The sequence below is a fragment of the Drosophila rhopaloa genome, unplaced genomic scaffold (assembly GCF_018152115.1).
Source record: "Drosophila rhopaloa isolate 14029-0021.01 unplaced genomic scaffold, ASM1815211v1 contig_2, whole genome shotgun sequence".
Lineage (NCBI taxonomy): Eukaryota > Metazoa > Arthropoda > Insecta > Diptera > Drosophilidae > Drosophila > Drosophila rhopaloa.
Window position 1 is genome coordinate 15,761,439 of NW_025335083.1, and position 25,989 is coordinate 15,787,427.

General features: G+C 38.0%; 3 protein-coding genes across 5 annotated transcripts; 1 reads left to right on the forward strand and 2 right to left on the reverse strand.

The window, feature by feature from the left end:
• Nucleotides 1-1,884: 1,884 nt before the first annotated feature.
• Nucleotides 1,885-17,387, reverse strand: LOC108047465 (probable DNA double-strand break repair Rad50 ATPase). Of its 3 annotated transcripts, XM_017127658.2 has the most exons (8): nt 17,178-17,387; nt 17,027-17,115; nt 6,502-6,652; nt 4,780-4,914; nt 4,530-4,720; nt 3,338-3,484; nt 2,883-3,273; nt 1,885-2,392 (listed from the first exon to the last, which is right to left on the reverse strand). In XM_017127658.2, exons 1-8 carry the CDS (start codon nt 17,235-17,237, stop codon nt 2,240-2,242), a joined length of 1,317 nt encoding a protein of 438 aa, XP_016983147.1. In that variant the 5' UTR covers nt 17,238-17,387; the 3' UTR covers nt 1,885-2,239. The 3 variants fall into 3 exon arrangements, with proteins under 3 accessions (XP_016983147.1, XP_016983146.1, XP_016983149.1); XM_017127657.2 differs by lacking the exons at nt 17,027-17,115; nt 17,178-17,387 and adding an exon at nt 14,193-14,809; XM_017127660.2 differs by lacking the exons at nt 17,027-17,115; nt 17,178-17,387 and adding an exon at nt 6,816-6,831.
• Nucleotides 17,388-18,460: 1,073 nt separating this feature from the next.
• On the forward strand, nt 18,461-19,694 carry LOC108047463 (adult cuticle protein 1). Its single transcript, XM_017127655.2, has 2 exons — nt 18,461-18,514; nt 19,056-19,694. Exons 1-2 carry the CDS (start codon nt 18,461-18,463, stop codon nt 19,449-19,451), a joined length of 450 nt encoding a protein of 149 aa, XP_016983144.2. The 3' UTR covers nt 19,452-19,694.
• A 5,072-nt stretch (nt 19,695-24,766) lies between these two features.
• LOC108047911 (ATP synthase subunit g, mitochondrial) lies at nt 24,767-25,352 on the reverse strand. The gene is made up of 2 exons (XM_017128331.1): nt 25,223-25,352; nt 24,767-25,166 (listed from the first exon to the last, which is right to left on the reverse strand). Exons 1-2 carry the CDS (start codon nt 25,260-25,262, stop codon nt 24,883-24,885), a joined length of 324 nt encoding a protein of 107 aa, XP_016983820.1. The 5' UTR covers nt 25,263-25,352; the 3' UTR covers nt 24,767-24,882.
• Nucleotides 25,353-25,989: the final 637 nt, after the last annotated feature.

Consider the following 25,989-nt stretch of genomic DNA (forward strand, 5'->3'; position numbering starts at 1 on the left):
GCCACTCCTCCTTTCGCAAAGGACATCCTCGGTTTTTATCAATGAAATATTTTCGTTACATTTAAAAAGTTTAGCGCCTGCTCGGCGATATTTTCGAATGAAAAATGTCATTGGCAATTATTTACCTGGCGTAAGATATGCGCCGCTAAGTAGGCAACAAGTCGCGAAATGGCGTCACGGGCTTACCACCAAAAGGCAAGGTGATAAATAATCCGGGAGGGAGTCTTTGTTGACAGTACAGTTTACGGAATAATATGCCAACCGGACGCGTCATTTGATTCTTGGAATCTCGCCGTATCGTTTGAGTTTCCTGTCACCCAACTGGAATCCCTGCAGTGCAAGTCATTCAATGGAACATGACTGGTGTTTTTGAGGTGTTTTATGGCCATGTCATCGTTTCGTGTAAATTTGGATTTTCATATCAATAGAGTTCAGAATTAAGCCACGTTTCTATTTATAACTTAGTGATGATAACTTTGATTTTGTATATATTCATTAGTCTCAGCCAAGCATGCGTATTTTGGTCATGCCAAAAACTACTTAAATTTTATAAATTGTTACTTAAGAATTTCCGAGTTTTACACAACCATTATTTCAATTTCTAAATTTTTATAAATTATACCTAGATTGGTAGTCTGGTGTATGGTAATGAAATCAAAGTTCTTTATTTATTTATTAATAGTTATATAGTAAAATTAATTTATGACGTTTTGTAAACATAAATTCTTATCCTCCTCCAGTTTGAATTCCAATATTTATTTCCTCACTCAATCGTCTGAGTTGAGTACACCTTTTCTTGACTTCGCGCCCAACTATAAACCCATCGCAATACTGCAATCGAAGAGCAGGAATCGAGGGGTCAGGTCAGACAGTCAGATGTCAACAACCGTCGCAGCCCCCAGGCCTTTAAAAAAAGATGACACTTCACAGTGAAATTGCTGTGAGTAATGGAGTACAATCCAAGCGATCCCTCGATGTTTTCGTTATTGTTTCGAGAGTGGGTGTGTGTGTGTGTTGTTTTGGCCTAAAAGGCGGCCCAGGAAAATAAGCATATATAGGGTTTTATTTCCAATCGCCTGGGGCAACTAAGGATGACACTTACCCTAAGAAAACCAATAATAGCCCGCTGAAAAGTTTAAGTGCTCAAGGTTAGGGAGGGCGGGTGAAACAGGAAACCCCCTCCTACATATAGCGAAAGTCATATTTTTGGCCAAGTCTATTTTTAGCGGTCTCTGGAACATTTTGCCATTCCTTTTCCCTTCTTCGTAAGCGGTTTGTGCGCCTCACGTTGCATCAGACCAGCGTACACCCGCCCACCCAATGGACATCGAATCAACCACATGCGTCACGCCCTTCTGGCCTGGCATATGCAATCTCGTCCCTCAAAGCTGCCGACGTGCCAAGCAAATTGATAAACATATTAGCTCAGCTAATTACGCCGAGATTTGTGGTATGTGTTCTGGAACTTATTTTGTATATTTTCAGGTTTGATTTAAAAACACAAAATCATTTTTATAACGATGTAATACAATTAAACTTACTTAAATCATATTCTCTTAAATTTAAAAAAATAAAAAATCTCTTCGGTTGAAATTCTGTTGGAATGTACTTACAAGTATCCATCAAACAGATTTTTTTGTTATCCCGGATATAGTTCGCAATTTAATTTAATTTTTGAACTTCTTCTTTAAAACAAAAAATTATAAAAATGTAATATTACTTTAATATACTACAAGTGACATTATTTTTATTTTATTTTGCGAAATCGATTTTCAGAACGTTATTTCGCCCGCATATCTTTCCGGTACGCCAATCCGTATCACTGGGCAAATATTTGTAGCATACTTGTCGGTTGGCTAGTGAAATGTGCAATTGACTCACGCGTTTGTTTTTGGATTTTTCGGCCGCTTTATTATTATTGTCATGCGGGCACTATCACCTCGTTACAGCTCTAATTAAACCCCATTGACAGTTATCAACCTAAGCGCTGAGATTGAGTGACAGTGGCGCTGACGTTTTTCGATTCCACTTCCTCATTCAATGATTAACAATTGCGTCGACAAAAAACTGTAGGCCCCCATATCCTGACTAATTTTTGCACAATTTGGTGAAATATTTTGATTTCCAGCAGAAAAGCGAAATATTTGGCCAAACTTTGTAAACTCGCGAAAAGAGGAGCAGCAGGAGAAACGGTCTCCCGTTGTCCTTCGAACAATAAAACTGGACCTCCTATCGATTATTAGGCTTTGGCTGCATCCGGTTCCTCGTGAACTGAGGTGATTTCGAGCTCCTGCTCTTCGCCCACAGCTTCCTCCTCGACCTCCTCTGGCGCCTCTTCAAAGACCTCGCCGTTGATGATCTCCTCAGCCAGCAGATACAGCTCTCGAATGTCCTGGAAAAAGGAAAAGGGGATAAATAAGAGACATTAAAAACACTCAAAAACCGAACAATAGATAAATAATAATAGAACTTGCAGAATAATACATTTAAAGTTTTATTTGTAAAAACACATCTTGGACAAATATATCTAATAACAACAAAGCAAACCAAAAGCAAGTTTCGGCAAATCGAACTTATATTTCTTTTTAGCTATTACAAAAATTAAATATGATTAAACGCCTATATTTAAATATTTTTTAGTATTCTTAAAATTTTTATAACAACCTTATTTTTCAAAAACATTTTTGTAAATCTTTCTTGTGATAAAAATGTTGTTTTAAGTATTCAAATTGGTTATAAAAATATTGTTACTTGTATATTTTGATTTAACAAAACTTTTTTGGCAATTATGTTTATGCATGGGTAGCTTAAAGCTACTCGTTTTAAATACATTTAACAATATTAAGTACCGTCAAAAATACAACTTAATTTTTCAAGCTCACCTTGGCATTCCTGAGCGCCACGATCTTCTCATCCTCGAAGCGCAGCTGATCGTACTGCTGCTTGGAGATGAGCAGACCTCGATTGAACTCGTCCTCCATCTCGGCCTCCAGTTCCTCCGCGTATTGCTGCTTGGCCAGGGTCAGACTGATGGCATCCTCGCTGATCACCGTCTCATCGGAGACGTCGGTCACGTCGTCCAGATACCTGGAATGTGCCTCGCCTTGGAGCTCGTCGTCCTCCAACGAGGTCTCTCGCACTAACTCCACACTGGACCGATGGGCATCCTCGATGAGTTCAGTCAGCTGTTGAGTGGTGACCGCCATTTTTACATCCTTCAGTTTGTCCTCCAGCTGGTTGCGAATACGCAGCTCGGTTTCGCGGAACTTTTGCCTAATGAGGTATAACACATTTGGTGTCTTGTAATAAAAGAGTAACATATTTAGATAATCCTTACCTGGCCCTCACTATATTCTGTATATCCTGCGGATCGGATGAGAAGGGCTGGGAGATGCGTAAGGAACGCTCCTTCATTTTGGCACGCTCCTGTTCGAGGAACTCCTTCAGGCTCTTTTCGCACTCCCGCCAGTCTTCGTTTTCGATGCTGTAAAAGTGGGGGAGTTTTCCTTTCATTAGCCTCCATTCTGAAGCGAACTCACTAAACATTCAACTCATGCATATTAATGGGGAAAAAAGGAACCACGTTTAATATTGCGCACTGGGAACGAAACGTTTCACCATCATTTTGCGATACTCTTTTTCGAAAGGGGTTTGATATGCTTATTATTGTTATTTTTATAAAAACGTGCCATAAACTCATAAACCTTAATTCTGACTGATTTGTCAAAAAGGTATCGAAATAAACCTTGGTATGTACCGAATATCAAACATATATCAGTAAAATGTTATTTTGGTACTTTTATTTGCAGCATAAAACGCTATATTGGTTACCAAAATATCCAACTACGATATTTATAAATGTTTATGGTAATATGAGAATGAAGCAGATAATATTTATTAGGAATCGCCTGATAAAATTAGGATGTATTACTAAAGCAAAATTAAAACAACGATTTTTGTTCAATTAGCCAATGAAAATTGGAATAATCATATACAAAATTTGCATATATCAATGTATTAATATAAATAATTTTAAAACGTAAAATGTAAAACTTAATATACTTTTAAGGATTTTATGTTAAGCTAGAAATACTCAACAAATGAGCCAAATCGGACCAGAATTCTTCAGCTATACTGTACAATATACAATATTAACATTTATATTAACATTTAAATAGAATTTCGAATAGCGCTGTATGTAGGCTTCTTTTTTTCTTAAAATTTAAAGAAATTTTCCTTTATGTAAACTAATCTTTTCTTGGAACTAAGAGCATGCAGCCTTGGCCTACGATTCGCCGTCAGCCCCCCACTTTCCCACCCCCAACGAAGGCCGTTTAAGCCAGTGGGTTCATCTTTTTACAATACATGCATCTTAGCCCGCTTTTTTTCACAACTTGGTGGGGATAAAAAGCTTCCCAGAAGGCGTCGAGCGTCAACGTGGAATAATGTAACGTTATTGTTCCTGTTCCTCCTTCTGTTCATTTTTAATTTTGCCAACGTTAAATGGCGGCGGACTTTAAGTGACTTACCGCAGCAGGTCCATTCCCCTTTCGGCGTCCTCCGTCCTGTACTGTTCCACCAACAATTTCTGCTGGCGGTGCCGCTCACGTTTCTTGGCCAGCAGTTCGGCTTCTTTGGCGGCGTGTTGGAGCCGTTCCCGCTCCCATTTCACGCCCTGCAGCTTCAAACGCTCCGCATTCTTCTCTCGAGCGGTTTTCAACTGCTCAAGGGAAAAGAATATAATTTAAATGGTGTTCGGTTTTACAAATTTAACCCCACCTTGGAGCGCTCCTTCTGGATCTCCATGTTGGCATCTTTGTTGACCATAAATATGGGATCGTCGGCCAGTTCGTCTGGTATCACATCCGACTTGCCCTCGATAATCAGCATACGTTCGCGTTCCACTTCCTTTAACTGCAAAAAACATTATTTTTAGAATTTTCTTATATTTTTGGAGTTACTTCGAAGTAAAAACGGAAAGCTTAATCTTAATTAACTCTACAAATTTTAAATACAGTTGCTGTATTAAATATTCATTATACAATATGTTAAAAAAATACTTATAATTTACTAATAAAAATATTTGCACAAGTTCCTAGTCTGTTGTAGGCACATCGTTTTTCCATCAAAATCAAAAGTATACCATTAATTTTTCCAGATGGACAAATTTAATTAGACCACATTAAATTTATTAAGTGCCACACTGTTAGTTTTATTATCTAATAAAGTCTTTTGATGACAGAAAAAGCCGATGCCGATGAAAATGTTGGAACTTTATTAACGGCTGTTCTGCGGTTAATATAAAAGGTAAGTCTGGAGAAATGTGGGTGGCGTAAAGCCTCTTAGTGGCTTATACATTTTTTTTGGTGCTCAGGCGAAGTTTTTGTTGCATTGTTTTCAAGTTATCAATTTTCCAACCCCAACAACACTTTTTCCACCTTTCAACTGCTCTTTTTTTTGCCGCATTGCGCAGCAATTGATGGAAATGCAATCGGAAGCGTCAAGACAGTTATCCCATTGTCCCTTTTCTCATTTCAAACTTCAGTCAACTGCAATTGCATTTAAGGACATGTCGGACAGACAGATCTCTAAGTATCCGTATCCGCAGTGAAGCACTCTGTACTTCATAGTTTTGGCCCCTCGCATGTCTCACAGACATAAAAGGCAACTTTTGCTATCTTCCTCCCCGAACTTCCCTCTGTTTCTGGTCTAATTTTTATTACTTTGACGGCTTGGATTTGCCATTTTCATGTCGGAGGCTCATTGGATTCAATTGTTTGTGCTTTGGCTGGGCCCCCTGGAAAACAGAGAATAAGTAGGCGGTGTCGGCGTCATTGAAAAACTTTGGGACACTTTCGCTGCGCTCCCGTGAAAAGGGAAACTTGAAAAGGGTAGCATGAAAAAAAAATCGCAGCCAATAAACAAGCGAAGAGATAAAATACACAGCTTTAGACTATGAGATACCGGATACTATAGCAATGGTATTTATTTGCAGCTGGGAAAGAAAAAGAGGTATAAATATTCCTATGAAATGCTCAATCCTTTTACCGCACACCTTTCTTCCCTGTTAATATGTATAATATAAATTTTATACAATCAAAGATTATATTATATTATTTGAATTTCTATAGATTGACAAATTTATGTTGATATACAAATAAAACTATTGAATGCTCACAGTTAATTTAAATTCAAGTGTGGTCCTTAAGCATTTTATTAAAAATGTTTGGCTAAAAAACCAATCTTTATTTGCAATTATGTTTAATAAGGAATTTCTTAAATATTTCCTAAAGAAAACCAATACAACCCGTTATCACCCTCGGCCATTGTTGTTGTACGTGACTCTCCCTGGCCACAAATTTGTTTAGGACTTTCGTCTCATATTTTTCCCTCTCTAAACTTTATAAAAATTGAATTACCAGCCAAACAAATTGGTCACATTTGTGTCTGGTTTTTTTTGTCAGGGGCTAATTGGGGTGCCCGTATTTTGGGCTTACTTACCTCCCGGGCGCGAATGCGGGACAGAAGCTGTTTGCGGTAATCCTCGTCGATCCTTTCGCGCAGCTCCTTCATGTAGGCGCGGTCCGTCAGCTTGACCACATTGGTGCCCATTAGACGCTCCAGGCGGGCGCTAATGCGCGGCAAATTAAAACTGAAAATGAAAAGTGAACGGCAAGCAGGATTTTTGAAAAAAAACGTATACTATTATAATGAAAGGAAGAAATGGGGGAAAAGTCAATGTTAATGACCCATCCAAATGTAAGTCAATAAATTCTACGCTTAATTACGGGCTCAACCTTCGCCACCCCACTTACCCACACCTAGGTGGGAAAATCCCACATGGGTCGTCCGCTGAAGGCGTTTTAGCGCTTGTAACTGTTGGTAACGAATGAGGTCGGGCCACATTCTCGGCCTGTTACTATAGCGCTTTTCACTCGCTGCGTTTGCCAACTGCCGCCAGTATTTTATTTTGGTTGCCAAACACCCGAAACCGACAACACAAGGACAAGGAGTTCATTCTCTGACTTCTCCAGGTTCCGCACACCACTTCGATTACAATGGGCCAAATTAAAGTATTACAATATTTTAATTTTAAGAGATTTGAAAAAGCTATTCCAAAACTAAGAGCGAACCAACTTTTCTTGCTTAAGTTTTACAGTAAATTTTGGTTGAAAGATGCAATTTAATACTTTTTATTTCAACTTCAATTAGTGACAATTTAATGTTTGCAAAAATGATAATACATTCTATCATAAATATTTACATAAAATATTTAAATTCCGTAATTTTTGAGATTAGGTTATGACTTAAGCAATTTCTAACTTAGCTCACATTGCCGTTAATTTAGCCAATTAAAAAATATATATATATAATATTTCAAAATGTTGTTTTTAGTGCTTATAATTTAGTCATACGAAACGGGGTTATATTTTTGATAGCATAGGTGAAAATATGCATTAGTTTGTCAAGAATTCTTTTGTCATAAAGAAAATATTTTATTTTTAATTTGGCTAACTATCATTCCACTGTTCTCCCAACTTTGCCTTATATTTTTCACGTGATATGCACACCAGCCAAGAAGACTAACAACAACCATATAAACCTTACCCTCCAGCACCCCCAAAATTTAGCGTAATTTTAGACATGCAGAGCAGAGTGGGTACCGCAGTGAAGGGAAGGGCTGGTGGGGGGAGTTGGGCTGCCTAGAGCTATAGATGAGCGGTGGGAATAGCGGGGGAAGACTGTCTCGGCTCGTCAGACTTTCAGAATTTCGCTAGGCTTTTTAGCAATGGCTCACATGGTCTTTCATTCGTTCTTCTTTTTTGCGGTTCTATATGGTAAATAGGTATTTTATTTCTACATGCTATAAAGCAACTTAATGCAGGCAGGTCATGAGACTTGTGTACTCATCTAACAAACATAAACCCGTACTCGTGCCATGTGTATTCAGAATGCCATGGGGGGGATTAGTCAGCTCTAGTTAATGCTTGTCGTTTAGTTGACAATTAGATGGGTTAGTTTATAGAGATTGCCTGACTGTGGTTTTTCCTTGGGCTTTTGGATCAGAGCCAAGAACGCTATGTCTCCTCGTCAAGCACTCAATCAAAAATCGCTCAATCTATCGCACGTAAAACATTTTTAACGGATAATACAATGTTGTCTTTGATGTCTCCACCAAAAACGTAACTTGCAATAGTTCAAAGTCATCAAAGTTCAATTCAATCAATTTCCAATCGCAGGAAGGTGAAGAAAGTATGATTCCTCCCTTGTTGGCATTGACATTGATAATGAAATTTCAGGACATGAATGGGTGTTTTCGTCGTATCAATAACCCAGCTCATGTCACATGCTACATGCATAAATTACGTATACGCTCTGGTGGCCAAGGGACTGTGGTAAGAAAGCAATCTGTCATGTCTGTGCCCTAGAAAATCCCCCATTTGCGAGTCCCGATTTATGACCCGGTCGCCTCCATAAACAAGCAAACCCTTTCGTTCGTGATAGTTCCTGCGATAGTTGAAATCTTTTTATTGCAACTTCCGCGAAACTTTCCGAGTGCAACTCCGGTGACATTTGCAACGGTCGCATCCGCCGCTGTCACGACTGTTCAGGTTGGTCATGATTTACGGCTCCACCCACCTGGCAGTCCCGCTGGCATTAACCCATTTGCAGGGGAGTGCGTGGGCCTTGAGTGGGTTAACGCATATCCGATTGCCGTTACCCATTTGTGGCACTATTCAGCTCAATAACGCATTAAAAACGGGCTATTCTTTTTTTGTGATAGTATTTGTTTTTACTTTAGTAGTAAGTGCTGGCTGTGAAAAAGTTTTAATGTATATATGTATGTATATTCAGATCCATACGGTATAAAAAATATTACAAAAATACAGAAGCCAATCATATGTGGAAATTTGTGATCAGAAAATTAACTGAATTTTTATATGAGTTTTTTAAATGAAGGAATGATTAAAGCAAAAAAAAGTTTTAATACAGAAGAATTTAATAGACAAGCAATGCATATTTGAAATATTTAATTGAGTGACTAAGAATAGGGTGTGACTTGAAAATATCTTTATTAAATATTAATCATTCGTTAAATATTTTTTGGAGACAGTTTTGAAAGTATTTTTCTTTGACTGTTTTAACAAAGCTAAAACAACCAAACATTTAAAACTACAAACATAAGGAGGCTTTCCATTTAGCCTCCCTTTCTCCACTACCCCACAGTCGTTGGAATAATGTGTCAGAAAGGAAAGGTCCCATTGATTACATTTATGACTTAATTAGCGGCATTTCTCAGCGAAGCATAGAATCATATTAGTTTACAGCCTTGCCGTTCGCTGTCATCGCCTTTTGAAGGCGAACTATAAGACCAGAGCGAAGGATATGGGGGTAGCAGAGCGAGGAACAGGACTATGGGCTTCTGCCAGTATGCAACGCTAATTAATGCCATGGACGTGCATAAATTTGCCGAAGAGATGACATTTATGTCCTTTGCCATTTGGCCATTAAAATTGATAATTGCAACACGTAGCAGGGGAAATAAATATTTCCGAAGTGCGAGTGCTGCAGCGGAATATTGAAATGTCATTCGAATCCCGTCAAACAATAGTTACCAAAATATAAAATATTTACGATTGACTATTAATTGGTTGCATTAAATGGTACAAAAAATTTTTTAGTTTATTTATAATTAAAATTATAATAAAACAAATAACAGAAATTGGCAGGATATTTTCTTTTTACTATAAAGTGATAAAACTTACTTTCTTAATTGAGATAAATTGTGAACAATTTAAATTTCAGTTATAAAAAAAAATGTAATATTATTATTGAACACATACTATACTAAACTATTACTTGATTCTAGTTGGCCTTTTTTACCTCTCCTCCGGCTCCAGAGTGCACTGAACAAAATCGACGAGGAAGTCCTCCTCGATGCTGATCTTCATCATTGGCACTGCTTTTTTCGCTTTCCTCCCTTTCGAAGGTTTTCCAGCCATGACAGGTGTGTGATCCAGCAGGTGTTCACTTTAGTCCCTCATTTTCGCACCGATTCGAGCGGGAACGCAACCTGCGGAACTTTCACCCGAACTCGACAAAGGCGGCCGGCGAATGTGGCGCCCTTTTCACAGGACTCGATTCCTTGGGCTGCCGCTCCTCGTGTTTTGTTGTTGACACACACGTGTGTGTGGCGTCGAGTGGCACGTGGGAGAATGTAAGCCAACCCACTTTCACTTTTGCTCCCAAACGTCTCACGATATCGCGTTGCCACCAGAACCCCCATTCCGATTCTGAATACGAATCGGGTTTCAAGTCTGTTTCCTGTTTCAGTTCACCCATCGCATGTTAAAGCTTTTAATGTTAGCCGTAATGACATGACACCAATGTCAATATTTTGACAAAGTTTACGACGTAGTGTTGTATCAACAAGTTTTGAACGAGCCGTGCCACAAGATTTTCAGGGGACTTAGAAGAGGTAGGGGATTTTATTTTTTAAGGGCTGATTTAACTATATCTACAATAACTAAATTATATGAGGTTAAGAAGGTTAATCATAAACGCAAATTATTTTAAAGCCTGAATGCCAAGCAAATTCGCACAAATAAATTCCCGGTAAACATTTAAAATAAGAACATGATCTTTCGGCTTGAATATAAATAATGATTAATTGGGTAACAAAAGACCTCTCCGTTAATTCCCGATCCGCGTTCCGAGTATTTTAGATTATGTGTTCTTACACTGACAACAAGCTTATCCAACAACTGATCAGCTTGATCCTAAAATTAAATGTTTTTTTTATAAATGTTCGTATAAAAATATCTCATTATATTATGACAAGCACGCATTTTATTTGTTAGAGCGATTTGCACTACAATACTAGTCGACGTGTGTGTAGCGACAGCAGTTCTTTACTGTGTAATTTAACTTTATTAAAAGCTATAAAAGGGAAGTCTTGTAGTCGAGGTAAATAACCATTTCGGAACATAGTCGGTAAAGTATAAAAAAGGCACAGGGGAGTCTAGATCGTTCAGTTTGTAAAAAGCCTGACGATGGGCACGAACTATTTGATTTTATTTGCCTCTCTTCTTGGTGAGTTTTTGTTGAAAAATAAAATATAACTAATAATTAATTTTTGTATTCTGTTATTAGTGAACCAAGTTCGGGGACAATGCCAATTTACTTTCAAAGAACTATATGGCTCTAATGGTGCCTTCACATACCATGATTATAAAGGTAATCTTAAGTTGCAACTATCACCAATTGTGAAGGAGGACGTAAGCTTAACAATGCATTGTGGTGGCGAAGAAACCCATTCAATCAAATGCAAAAAGATAAGGGAAGATTCATCTTTCAACCTCAGTTGCCCATTCGGTGCATTGAAACACTTCCTGAAAGCACGGTCATACGGTACAATGGTGATAAGAAGGTTTATGCCGATTGTAAGGAAACAATGTATTCCATTGGACATAAAATAAACGGAAAATTTCTCACGTTATATGATGCGTGCTATGATACTAAGACTTTGAGAGCCATTTTCACACAGGCAAGAGTATACCCCCAGAAAATTCGTGAGTATATGAAATGTAGAAGGTACAAAATATACATATTATATTATTTCAGATCTCCCACGTCCCACAGACTTAATGTTTGCGCCGGCTCCAGTAATGTCGGCGAATGATGCATATTCGTTTTTCCAAAATAATATATACAACAGATTTGTAAAAGTCTTTGGAGTTAGGCAGTCCTACATACCCAAAACAGGTTTGGTTATTAATCGAGGACACTTAGCCACTGCAATGAATTTTCTTTTTGAGGATCAAATTAGATCGACGTTTAAGTTGGTAAATGTTGTGCCTCAGTTCGCCAGTATAAACGAAGGAAATTGGTACAAAATTGAGAAATGGGTGCATAATCTGCCATTGGACAAAAACGGACTGATTATTCGCACGGGGGCCTTTGGAACTCTAAAACTAAAATCAACACTGAAAAACGAGTACAAATTTGCCACTCTTCTTGAACCCGCAAAAAACCCAGTGCCCGCGTGGATATACAAGAATATAACAAAAAGCAAGCCGGACGGGACTGGTACTCAGAGCATTGTGTTCCTTACCTACAACAATAATATTGAACTGCCAGACAGAACCTATAATCAATTCTGTTATGAAGTAGTTTGTCCGCTGAAATTCGAAAAGTCGCCTAAAGCAGGCTTTACTGTGTGCTGCAATGCCCATACGTTCCTTAATGGCCTTACATAAATTGTTCACCATCTTTTTTTTTTAATTTTTCATTTAATATTCAAATAATATTCAAAGCCGATAATTAGAGACGACGGAACCACCAATGAGTTCCTCACGCATGATCATCTATAAATTTAACAAGTGTTACAGTTTCCGATCAATTTGGACAGACTACCTGCGACTGCAGTGACTTTCGGCTGCGAAAGAAATTGATATTGGCTTTCTGTTTTTGTTCTTGACCAAATAAATAATTGTTTTGCATTGGCATTCAGAGCATGGAATTTAAAAAAAACACAAAGGTATTTTTTCTGGGAGGTGAGAGGGATTAGAAAACCATTTCATTTAGACTTTGTTTATGGCCAACAACTGTCGGTGTTTATTTCACCCTTAGATCTCCTTTTTCCATGACTCTTTGTTTAAGCAAGTTTTTCGCAAGGGAATGGCGAACTATTCGTTGGAATAGGGAAGGGTTCCGAAAGGTGGAGTGGATGAGGGGTTGGCTTTTTGAGGTGGTGGAAGGCAGTTTCACATTACCGTGAAACCAGATAACAATTTTGCTTTATGGCCGCGTTTCATGCCAACGAGACATACAATAATTTCCTCTAATCGACTTGGAGCGAAATTGAGCAAACACTTTGTCTCGAGTTGGAGTCACCCGGTTGGGGTGTTCTATTGTTTGGTGGCTAAGCCATTTGAGATTTCTATATTGCCTGATTGGTGGTACCCGCGGCACTTTAACTATATGCTAGCCAGTGCTGCTCCCTTTTGAGAGACCATTCTTATTTATAAAATGGGAATTAATAATCAAAACAGGCATGAACAAACTGGTGGTTAAGTATATTTGGTTTGCCAATTAAGAAATTCAAGAAATTAAGCTTGCGATAACTTGAGTTTCATGAGAAAAGCCTATCATAAAAAAATATTCCAATATCATAAAAAAATATATATATTTTAAATAATTATAATAACTGGATATTTATAAAACCTTTTTTGATCTTAAACCAAAATATGAACAAAATTAGTTATTTAATAAATGTTGAATAATATATAAAATTTCTACTGGAATTTATTAATATCTAAGTAAGGGCAGCACTGATGTCAGTCACATTCGGAACTCGTCAGCAAGTCTTTTTATTTCCGGTTTGCCTCAAGGCCTTCGCTAACTTTAATTGCAACGTCTTCCGACATCGCGAAAGGTGCTCTTAGAAGCCCGACGAATAACTTGGATTACTCGTTGCTATTCTGATTCCTTGTTGAAAACAGAAAATTCACTTTCAATTGATAGTTTTCTTCGTCAGCTTTGAATATTATTTCCTAAATGGCTATTTATTCTTCCAGAATACGGGTAACAAATTATTTTTTTAATAAACTCCCACTTCCTCTTCCAATTTATCCACTACTTGTCAACCACAATTTGAGCAGGTTTCTTTTGGATACAGCTTAATTTGACCCCTAAGTCCAGAAAATAATTCTTTATTTGTGAAATACTAAAATATTGCATTTAAAATAAGCACTTAACATTACATTTTTATAAAATGCAAATAATGCACATAGAAATGCTTTTCATCATTACTCATATTGGTTGATGTTTCTGCTAAGCTTTCTATAAAGCTTTTTTAGTAGCTACACTTAGAAAAACCTATTGGGTAGCTTTAAAGTTTTTAAGAAGAATAATAAAAAAGAAGAATAATATTAATTACTAGCAAAATTTTGTTGACATAAAAATTGATAGGTTTAAAAAAAAGTTAAAATAAATTAAGAATTTGTATATTTTTTTCTTATTTGCATTGGAAAATCAACATGGCCATATATACGCTTATTATTCGATATATAGAATATTACATTTTTATTTTAAAATAAACTTGTTTGATATGTTATTAAGCGTTTTAACTTAAATCAATTAAGCTTTTAAGTATTGTAGAACAAGCCAAAACCCTATTTTAGCCTTACTTGCACTTGACCAAATCCTGAAGGTCTTCCGGCGACAGAGCGTACTCGGGATCCAAATTCGGAGCATTACGTTTCCGGCTGCGATGCTTTCTGCCATGACCGGACGGACTTCTCGCTCCAGATCGGTCGGCCAAGGCGACATTGTGGTCGGTGCTCTGGAAACTGGTACTTATGCCAGGATCCGTGACAGCGATTAAGGGAACACTCGAGGAGCGCTCCTCGGGATACTTTACAGTCGTTGCGGCTGCTCCGCCCGCCAATTCCTCAGCCTTTGCCTTCTCAGCAAAGCTATCCCGCCGCCAGGAGGGCGTAAGGGTCCTGATCACATTCTGGGTGTCCGCGAAGCCCTCGTAGTTGTACTTCTTACGCAGGCTGAGACCCGAAAGATACTCCAACGTTTGCCAGACGTTCATCTTGTTCGCACTGTACGAAGGCTCCTTGTCGACTGACCAGCGAGCGTTGCGTGCAATCCTTTGGGCCAGGAGCATAGTCACCGTGGCACATCGCTTGCCCGGCGGAGGAGGAGCCCATTCCCGGGACTCGGATAGTGCAACAGTTCCTACGGCGCCCACCACACCGATAACGGCGGCATCAGACTTCACAGCTGTGAGTGACATATGCGGAACAGTTTGTTTAGGCCCAAATTGAAATGTAATTAAGTTTCCGATTCCGTTTAAAAACTTCGTCCTCATCCTACGACAACCGAACTTTGTATGGCACACGATTCTGGGTGGGATTACCATCAACGTCGGCGTGTCCGTTGCGTGGCAGCCACGCGTTCGTACTCGCTGTTTATTGTATCCATTTTGCGCCATTAAAAATAATATCATTCTGATTGAGTGACGCGCCGCTTAAGTACTTTCCTTCTTCGTTGTCCTCGCACTGACACCGTTTTCCGCTTTCCTTTTTATTGAACACGCAAAGTGTCGGCATTGCATCGGTGTATTCTGTATAGTATATCCCATTCCCAAATACCTCTTTCATTACCCCGTTCGCGTTTGTTTTCGAGCTCTTTTCCTGGCACCTGGCTTCATTGTGGATACGCAGCTCAGACAAAAGTTGAGTAATGCGAGTGCTAATGGAGGGCAGGATAATGTATATTTTCTCACTTCTTTTTTTGCCGCATAACCATTTTCCACATAAAGGAAAATATTCAAATTTCTTAATTATAAAAAAAAATGTATAATTTAAGTCCCCCATCCAGTCAGCGACGACTCTTTAAAATAACAAAGTGTGGCTTATTTATAAAACTGATTTGAAAATACGAATACTTTAAAAAAACCGGCGACTGTATCATATAGCTGCCATTGGAATTATATACAAATTTATCGGAAAATCATTGTTCATTGTTTTTTAGCATCAAAATCGAAATATAGGAATATTTCAGTTTTGTAAGAGCGTCAAGAGTATATTCATTTTCGGTTTGTGGAAGTTTGCTTCCTTTCTTCTTTGAAGAAAAATTCAGTTTTGGATTAATTTCTTCAGAAGGACAAATGTTATGTAAAAAGACGATTTATGAACTTGAGAAAAACATTATTGTCCAGTTGAAAAATAAGTCCATAAGCGTTTCCCATGGTATAAAGAAATCTTACAAAATTTGTAATGGCCGGATCAAAAAGAACAAGTATGACAATAAAAAATTTGTCATACTTATTTTTATTTTTAATCAATTTTAAAGTAACAAATATTTACGTAATTAAATATGGTTTTCATTCCGAAAAGTCCATGTCATAAATGCATTTTTGCATTTTACCCAAATACATTAAATACACGGTTAAAGTTATCTAATGGCAACAGCTTAGGTAAAAGTTTTCGTTCCCTTAGTTTGAATTTTCACTTAAGCAAGGATCTTAACCTTGAGGGCAAACAATTCATGACTTATCCGCCCAAAAAAGACAACCCGCGAAACTTGAGTGCTCCGCCGACCCAGTGAGAATAACCAAGCCAATTTCCCGTTTCTATCACTCTTGTTCCCCAATTACTTGGCAAAGTTTCGCCGACAGCTGATGGCTGCACTTGCTCCCCATTCTTTCTTGGGTGTTCATTTGCATTCGAGAAGTTGAGCCATCTATCAAAGGCTTCGTTAGCATCGCGTGACTGAACGTGGCCCGGAAATTAGCACCACCCGCGCAACCCGAGAAAGATTTTTGGACAAGTTTTGGGCAGAAGGATGGGTTAGCGATATATAATCTTATCAGACGATGTGATGCAATTGAGTGCGAATGTTTCCCCATCGCGGATTTAATTGCCATGGAAATATTTCAGGGTGTGGTAGGGCATACTTTATGTGTAAGGCTGACAATTTGATGGATGCAATAAAATATTATGGCTGTGGCTGTGGCAAAGAATCTTAATTGAAAACCAGCGGCTGCATTGGCGCCAATCGGTGTCAGAGTCACCGAACCAACAATCAGGCAACTAAAATACACATGGCAAAAGCTGCAATAGTTCCAAAGTTGTGTTTATTTGTATAATGTAAAATATATAATTCTTTAATATTTAAGATTATTATTATATCATAATTAAAGAGTATTCTGATCAGAAATGTTATAAAAAAAATTAGTAAGTGTGATAGAAATAAATTTCTAGTAGTACTTTTCTTAAATAATTAATAAATAAATTAATAACTGTATTTCATTTGCTTAAATGAAAAAAAAAATTTATCCAAATTGCAACCTGCGAAAAGTTCTCCCTGCTTTCTCCCTGTGTGCCCATAAGAACGAAAAAACACTTGACGGCAATAAGTTCTGACACACGTGTGCCCTCCACGGCCACTTCCCCACCACCCACCGCCCACTTAGTTGGTCTCTTGGCATTCAATGTTCTCTACTCACGCAACAATGACATCGGGATCCTCCCACCATTTCTTGTTCGAAGGTTGTAGTAGAAGGCTAACCTGCCTCCAGTGGTTTTTGTGGACCACCTTTGGATTAGTAAATAATTTAAAACTTCTGTTTAATGTTATTTAAAGTGATCGGCCCTTACCTTGTATTTCTTGGGATCGTAGGCATTGTGATCTTTCTCTGTGAACACCAGGCGAGCCATTTCAACTCGACCGAATCCTTCCTAAGTAGAATTTAACGTGATCCTGCTTTTCAAGTCGATATCTCCTCCTGAAGTAAAAACCTTGAAAATATAAATTGTTCTTGTCTGAGATAGGATAACTTTGTTGTGTAGACTGACTGAAGATTTTGTTTTGACAAGATGTTATGACTGTTGAATAAAAGTGAATTATGTTGAAATATTTTAAAATGGTTAGGAAAATGTACAGTTAAAATAAAAAGAAAAATAAAAAGATTTTTTTAATTTTCAATAACTGTTAATAATATTCAATTCATTTAGAATTTATTAGATAACAGTTGTAAGTAAATTGAATACTTGCTTCCCGACTAGAAAGCGAAAGTAGATCAATTTAATTCAATAATGGATTTGTTATTAAGTCCATATAGGTTTTCGAAAAATACTCTACACTCAAATCATATTCCATCTAAATAAAATTTATTATAGTTAATCCATTAAAACTCCTTAGCATTATTTTAGTATACTGACTTCCTTTGTATACAAAAAATTTATTTTTAATATAACAATAAAAATAAGAAGAAAAATTCAACGTGTCATATGGTTTTATAATTTGTATTAATAGTTTCTGGTTTGTTGAGGTATTGCTACCATTGGACCACTTATATCGCATCATTGGACTGCGTTGGCTGCATAGTGATATTCAAATGAAGTTGAGAAATCGAGAGTCGGCGACCAAAATGGATCAATCTGTCGAGAACTGGCGTCGGGCATAATAATTTCAGGGCAAGCTTACCGAAGTGAATATAATTACGTTCTGCTGATGAAATTTTAATGGACAGCCAGTGGTGCAGAATGTGTGTGGGGCGAAGTTGGTACAGTGGTTCTGTGGTGCCTTGTAATTTGCCTATCCATTGTTGTTAGGGGCACCCGAGAAACAGCCTCACTCTGAATTATATAGATTGAAGTCATGGTTATGGATTGACCGAAGCAAATGCGACCAGTCTTGTTTTTCGTCTTGTCAACCAACGTGGCTAATTGCCGCGCACTTGAATTGTTGTCAATGGGCTGTAGATATAGTTATTGATTCAGGAAGGTCAAGGGGCTGGGGGTATTATGTGGTTTGTTCTCTGGGCCAGTTTCCGCATTTGTGCAGCAAACATACACATGGCTGTCCGATCAGAGAACTGGCCTTATATGCTAAATGGAATTATAGATCGGAGCTATAAAAGCTCTGGGGCAACGGGCAGATGTCAGTTAGTTTCGTTTTAAGCGTCACTGAGATCACAGAAGCCAACATGAAGGTGAGATTTAAGGGACAACGGATAGCTGGCCTAATTAGCTGAGTGGTAACAGAACTTAAGCCAGTTCTTGTTCAAAATTTAACAAAAATACTTAAATCTTGTATTTTTTTAAATAATAGAAGGAATCAAAGAAAAGTTCAATTTATTTAAACAAGCCTCCCTTTTATATAGTAAAAAACAAAATTATTCTAATCATGATTTCTAACACTTTAAATAATTAAAAATCTTTATTAAAGGTTTTTTAAAAGTATGTAAAATGTTCACACAAATTTATATAACGGTTTTATCTATGAACTCTAGTTAAAAGATCAAAATTTGTCTTAATTATATTTTAATTGTTATTTATTGACACTTTATATTTTTCTAAAGGAGAGGAATTATTTAATAATAAGAAAGGGATGTTTGTTCACAAATTAACCACTTATGAACACATTATATTTTAAACATAAAAAAAGGGCCTGTTGAAAATGATTCTATTAAGCTCTTAATACGAACACTGAAAATATGTTTTAATATAGTTAAATCTAATTCACTTTTCTAGTTCGCCGTTGTCGTAGTCCTGTTCGCTTTGGCCTATGGAGTCAACAGTTCGGTGGTGCCGCTCCTGACCTCCATCCACGGAGGAGTGGTGATTGGAGCTCCCGCCGTCGCCGGTTCGGTGGCCATTCAGGCATCGGCCGTTCCCGTTGGCGTTCCCGCTGCCGTTCCCGTTGCCCTGTCTCCGGCCGGACCCGTGCTCATCCAATCCGGTCCAGCGGTGGTTGCCGCTCCCGTTCCCGCCGTGGTGGCTGCCCATGCTCCCGCCGTGGTTGCCGTCGCCGCTCCGGAGGCCAGCTATGTGGCCAAGACCCGTGGAGCCGTCCATGTGGCTCCTCTGCCCGGACATGTGCAGTCTGCCGCCTCCGTGAACCTGGAACCCGCACCAGGCACCTGGTAATCAACTGGAAAACGCCATGAGTTACCCCCACTTCGATCTTGACTCCATTCTACTCGCATCTGTACCACATTCTTTGGCTTTTTTTAGTTCTTTTCACTCTTGAGATTCTTATTTCTTCAACAATCTAAGTCAATCCTATCCAGTCTATCGCTTTCCGCTTTATTCTCTGGTCTATATTTATCCACCCCACTGTTGTCATATGGAAATTTGTTTCTTTTGAATAAAAAATGTTATCAAAACAAAGAACGGAATTTAAGTTGGGAAAATTGTTGAATCGTTGAATTAACACAATTTAACATTTGAATTACTAAAATATTTTACTAACCCATTCGATTAAGCCAAATATCCAATAAGTAAATAATAAATCTCAAACCGGGCAAATCTATAAATGTCTGCAAAAAGCTAAGTGGCCCAGATGCCGATTTGTTAAAACAGGAGTAAGTAAAACGTTAGATATAGCTATTTAAGTGGTCAGGTTTTAGGTTTTAAGCAAACTTTTTTTTTTGTTTTTTAATGCAACTCGCAAAAATGTACCCAAAAAGATTTTGAGTTCAGAAGAATAATTGGAAATAATTCTTACGCAATTACCAGGGGATCGGCTCACCTTTTGATCGTCATTAGAGACCCCACCCTTTGCCCAACTCCCACGCCTTCAAGTCCAGCAAATATTAAGCAGCTAAATGGATTAAAACAATCTCGATCGATGGCCGATTATAGATGCCAGTAATTAATCAATTCCGGGGCCTCAACGCGGCGCTACAGCAGGGGCGTTGACAAAGCCGTTCCAGAAACGAGACGCTGTTGCTCGGCAGCTGGACAACTTTGTTGCCAGCTTGGAAACTGCCTCCGAACTGGTCTCTGAACTGAAATCGAGAGTACTACTCGATCTGGAGCAGGGGCGGTTTGCCTTGATCGCCGCACACTCGCACTTGCAATTATTAATAGAAAAAAAAACTATGGAAAAACTTGATATGGCCGCGATGGAGTTAAGTAATGCCCAAGCTAAGTAATGCAGTTCAAATCCGCCTTAACGCCCACTGCGGGCCATTGAAAGCCGTTAGGCGGTTGTTCCCGTTGCCAATGGGACATGTAGGATTTTATTTTGCCACAAAGGGTTATAAAATTATATTATATTATACTTAAGTCGATACATTTATTTAGGAAAATAATTGTAAAATAAATGTTGTAGGCATATTCAATACTCGAATAGTTTATAAGGGTATTAAATTTATTTAAAAATAAATCTTAAGCAACTTAACTAGTTGAAGATTTCTGTCGGAAACATTTGAAATGATGTTCTACATAGTAAAATACTGCCGCATAAATTCGATTTTTAAGAAGAAAAAATGTATAAAATTATTAACGGTTTGCAATATCAAAAATATTAGTTTTCCATAGCGAAAGCATTTTTTTGTTTGTTTGAAAGGAGTTCAGTAAATATTTTTTGTATATGATCCTAACGAAATGAATTTAAAGTTAATTTAAAAATTAAACTTATATGGTTCATCCATAAAATTCTTTTATAAATTCTAGTCTTATTTTAAATTCTAGGTTATTTAATAATGAAAGAAATAATTTGCATTTTTAAGGGTATCCAATTATTTTAAATTAAATAAGGAGATAATAAATGCCTGACTTGATGCCCCAGCTATTTTGACTGAAAATGGATTAGACCGAAAAACATGATAAGCTAAAAAATGCCGGGGCTTTCAATAAAAGTGTCAATTGGCGCCGGAACGTGAGGCAGCTAAAAGGGGTGGGGCATTGGGGGGCGGGGGACAAGTGGCAGTCAAACAAACAGCAGCTAAACATTTTGCCGGCGTTGTTTAGTGTCGTGTCGGCAGCCAAGCCCCATGGCAATTGGCCATAAATCTAGCCCCAGCCATTCACTTTTTGTTTTCTTTATTTGCAAGTGGGTTTAACTCGATCGACGGCTGCGTGCACGCAAATCCACAAACGCATGACGCAGCCACCGAATGCAACTGGGCCCAAACCACCACCACCACCACACCCCCTCCTTCCACCCCGTTTGCAGTAGAAAACACAGCAAGTTCAAGTTTACGCACTTTGCGGCTTCCTGCTTCGAACGGGTTCAGTGCACCCCGACGCACTTCGCAGTTTCTGGTTTCCACGCAGAATCGAGTTCAACTTGGCCCACTGAAATGCATTTCCGTTTATTTTTGGTCTACGCATTTCGCACTTATGTTGGCAAGGCGAGGGCAGTTTGGTTTTTGGCTTGGAGATCACTTCTGATTGCTACACATACAAATGTAATTTTGCTATTTTTAATGGGGAAAGTTACGTTTTTGTTTTATAATCTTATTCTTTAGTTGGACTATATGTATATTTTGTATATTTCCCATGACCCAATAAAAATAAAAAGAATTATTTTTTTTAGGAAATTCTATTGCTAACAAATACTGAGATAAGATTTTTGGCCTTAATTTAAAATTTAATTTTTTGTTAAGATATGAACTAAAAAAAAAACACATTTTTTTAATCCTTTTTATTTTTAGAGAATAACTATTATTGTTAAATAACATAAACAAGTTATGTAATTAGAAGATAACATATCCATCATATTTACTTAAATTTTTAATTCTAAATTAATATAATAATATATTTTTAGGTGCATGCAACAATTGCATCATTTCAGCTTGCCACTTTTGTGTGGGCGATGATTTATTGAATAAGGTCAGTATTTCAGCAAAGGATAGAGTCAGTTTTGCAGTCGAGTGATTCATTCGCCAGAACAGATCAGAACGAGGCGTTTTCTTGTGGACACTTGCAATCGATTTACAGAGCCAGAAAATCAAACAAAAATAGCTCCATTACTGACTGGATTTCGTAATGCCGCAACGGCACAGCTTTCTTATCCGCACCCACAACTGGTTGGTGGCCTAAATATAGTACGGCTGGCAACCTGTAGCCAAATATTCGCCGCCGAGTGAGCGACAAGTATCTAGCGGGTTGCATGAGCGGCAAACAAACTTGTTGCACACACTCGTTCAGATTGTTTTTTTTTTATGTTTCGTGGCAGCAGCTGGATGGAAAAAAAAGAAGGAAAAAAAAGGGGCCCACAATCCAGACATTCCGCCAGCCACTTGCTAACGTCATAAACACACTAACCAGCCCATATAGAACTCGTTGAATTAGCAACAATTGTATTGCTAAGCTCTCTGTTAGTTGTGACAGTTGTGTAGTGACAAGCGTGGCCACAAAAGTGGTTAATTATTACCCTCACCTAATGACCATTAAGCGTCCGCTTAGCATACTAATTGTAATTGGATTAATTACCCGCAGATCTTGATCGCCAGCTAACGGTTACTGGGGGAATACTTGACCAATCGATTACGTTACGATTGCAATTGCATCATCGGTTCGAAGTTCCAAAAAAAAAATACAGTCTTTTGGAGGCCGCCCACTCGAAAATTCCTTGCCAGAGTCCAAGTGTGATTGCCTATGCAAGCCAGTTGAATTAATTAAGTTCGAACAATTAAAACTTTATAAATTGTGCTTTGGTCGACATCTAGATTTTCTTACAAAAACAGTGTTTTAGCTTTTAGTAATTTTATTAGATATGAGTTCCCTGAATACTTAAATAATTAACTTGTTAACGTGTTGATGTTTTTACCAAATTATTATTTCGGCATTCCGGAAATCCATTTTTAAAATCTAAGCAATAGATTGGAGTAAATAACATATCTATCATATATAAATTAAATTATTATTTCCAGGTATTTCGATATGTTGTGTATATTTTAAAAACAAAACAATTGGCCGATTTTTGAATTCTTGTTGTTCCTTCAACTTTAATTTTACTCCAGTATTTTTTTAAATTTGTATGAAATTGAACAGGTGTGCCAGGTGAACCCGTAGTGTTTATTACACTAGTAGGGTATAAAAACCAAATTAAATAATGAGCAGCAGGCCAGTGGTGTTGGCGGTGTGGGTGGAAATGCTGGTTACCAAATGCTGGAAACCAAATTCGTTGGCTGGCAATAAGCCCACCCCACTGGGTCTCCACCTCGTTGCCACTTCCAAGTTGCCGGTTACAAGTTGCAACAATTGGCAGCCGCCAAATTGAATTCAAGCGTGGCTAACATTGATTTCCCCTCCAAGTCGATAGCTCCCCTCCTCCTCTACACAATTAGTTTCATTCTGCTTATGCGATTTTAATTCGAAATTCGCATTCATCTAGTCAAAAATGGGCGTTGTCAGTCGGGGAGTTGTGATAAGGACCCACCATATAGCCCAGTCTGCGGCCTTAGCATGATGCAATCCAGCGGTGAGATTGCAACAAAGACTGGTGCTAGCAGGCTGCCTTTGTTATTAAAATGCCATTAAAATTGGGACAACCAGTAAATTCAATATACAGACAAACAAATAAAGTCGTAGACTAACTTTGGTTTGTATAGATATTAATAAAACTAACATTAAAAACATCATTATTCACCACTTCTTTTTATTGATGTTGGTTGGTTTTTAAAATAAATAAATATCTGAATTGTGTTTTACTTGAAGCATTTGAACACTTTTTAACAAAACTTATTATAAAATTGGTGAATTTTTTAAGGTTTTTTTTTAGTCTTCAAAAAATTTGTTTTTAAATATTTGTTAGATATAGAAAAAATTAAAATTCTTTTGCAAGATAAGTGATATTAAGTGGTATTAACCAGTTACTTTTTATACAAAATATCTGGGAAATCATACATAAACTTTATTTATATATTTCTTGTTAGCAATTGTTAAGCTCGTCATGTTTGACTGTACCTACCTGGCGCAAGTTGGCGGGGCACACGTACGTTGCCATTGTTTGGGTTCGGGCTGTGCAACTGCCACAGCGTCAATCTGATTTATGCCACTTGACCGGAGTGCAGCCCGTGTCCGCTGTCGCACCGCCTTAGAAACATAACGCTTTGCCGCTCGGACGCCTGCGCACTCGCCTCGCAAAGGAGGAATCAGAATTCTAAGCGCAAGATCAATGCCAGCTCAGCTGATCGCAGATCTCAATTGAGCGCGTTGCTCATGCCGGGCCAATGGTTCTCCGGAATTCAAGGCGGGGCAGTAGTAAATGACGGAGTGGGCGTTTTCATGCTGTGCACCTGGTCACAAAAAATGTACATATGCAAATATTTACAAACAACTGAAAGACATTAAGAAAAACTATGTTGATTTCGTTTCCTTAAACAAATAAAGAAGGTTCTTCGGCTTTTAAATATGAAAAGACTTCGGAATCTCACAAAAAAAATGAGTTTTTGGTGGTAGGCTTGATAAACTCACACCATCATTAATTTGTTGGTGATCCAAAAATGTTTTCATGCAGATAGTGAACCTTTATTCAGAGCACCTGGTCACAGAAAATATATGTTTGCAAACAGGCATTTAAATAAAAGGCAAAACATTAAGGCAAATATTAGACAAGTTTCTGTTAGACCTTGTAGCCGACGAAGTGACGGCGACCGATGACCTCGCCCATGTAGAACCAGGTAATCACCTCCACGGTGACCAGAACATTTAGCCAGGCCTCGCTGACGGTGACCTGGCCGATTCCAGACTTCTTTAGCTGCCCCTTCATATCCTTCTTGGAGGCATTCTTTGCTGACTCTGCGGTCTTCTTTAACTTCTGGAAATCAGCGGGCATCGGAGGTGATAGCTCCACCTTGGCATATTTCCAGAATTCCTCGAGTTGCGGACGTGCTGCCACAATCACCCCTGTGTAATACCAAAGTGTAAGTGTATTTTAGTTAAACTAGTAGTGACAAACTTACTATTGGCAAGGGCCTGGGCCTTGGCAATCAATTGACTCATTTTTATGTACAAAAATAAAACAGGAAATACAAATTACTGATTTCACAATTTTTTTCGACGTAACGCTCTCGTAACAAGTTATCAAACTGAGAGCTGTCAAGAATAATTTGGCACTTTAGCAATAGGCTCCGTTACACCATTGGATATTAAAAAGGTTGACAGACACTGTACGATTTGAGGCCTGGATGTTAACTACATATAAATTTAAGACATTTTATACAGAAAAAATTGAGAGAATTTGGAAAAAAAGAATACAAAATATTCCCACATAATATTTTAAAAATTATAAATATTCAATAAATCATTTTCAAAGTTGTTTTTTTTGCTAATAAAACAAAACCATAAACGTGCGCTAGAAAAGGCTTTATCTTTTGGTATGCATGAGGTAGTGCCATGCAAATGTGTTTAAAAAATTAACATAATTGCGGCCGGGTTGAAAGTAACCTGCGCCAATTATGCGATTTGCGGGCGATAAACTGACCGATCATTACCAAACCGACAAGATGGTTATTACTAGAGCCTACTTGCAATAGCGAAACAATGGGAAAAAATAGAATAGGAAAAAAGCCAACACGCCCTAAAAAATTGGCCTGCATTGTCTGCTGGTCATCGTAATAAAAATCTCATAATTTGCAATAAAATGCTGACTGTTTCGTCATCAGTTGGGTGTAGGAATTGGTTGGCATAGTGCATATTTTAGGCAAGCTGGTTTGTTAATGAAGCTCTA

Bases quoted from the DNA above. Each gene is read 5' to 3' on its own strand.
- LOC108047465 (XM_017127657.2), bottom strand. From the start codon at position 14,809: ATGTCACTCACAGCTGTGAAGTCTGATGCCGCCGTTATCGGTGTGGTG. The intron at 6,653-14,192 runs GTAAGGCTAAAA...TTTCATTTTCAG, and splicing joins CAGGATTTGGTCAAGTGCAA to TTTTAATTTGCCGCGCATTA. The intron at 4,915-6,501 runs GTAAGTAAGCCC...TGTTTTTTGCAG, and splicing joins CCCGCATTCGCGCCCGGGAG to TTAAAGGAAGTGGAACGCGA.
- LOC108047463 (XM_017127655.2), top strand. From the start codon at position 18,461: ATGTCAGTTAGTTTCGTTTTAAGCGTCACTGAGATCACAGAAGCCAAC. The intron at 18,515-19,055 runs GTGAGATTTAAG...TCACTTTTCTAG, and splicing joins TCACAGAAGCCAACATGAAG to TTCGCCGTTGTCGTAGTCCT.
- LOC108047911 (XM_017128331.1), bottom strand. From the start codon at position 25,262: ATGAGTCAATTGATTGCCAAGGCCCAGGCCCTTGCCAATA. The intron at 25,167-25,222 runs GTAAGTTTGTCA...GGTATTACACAG, and splicing joins GGCCCAGGCCCTTGCCAATA to GGGTGATTGTGGCAGCACGT.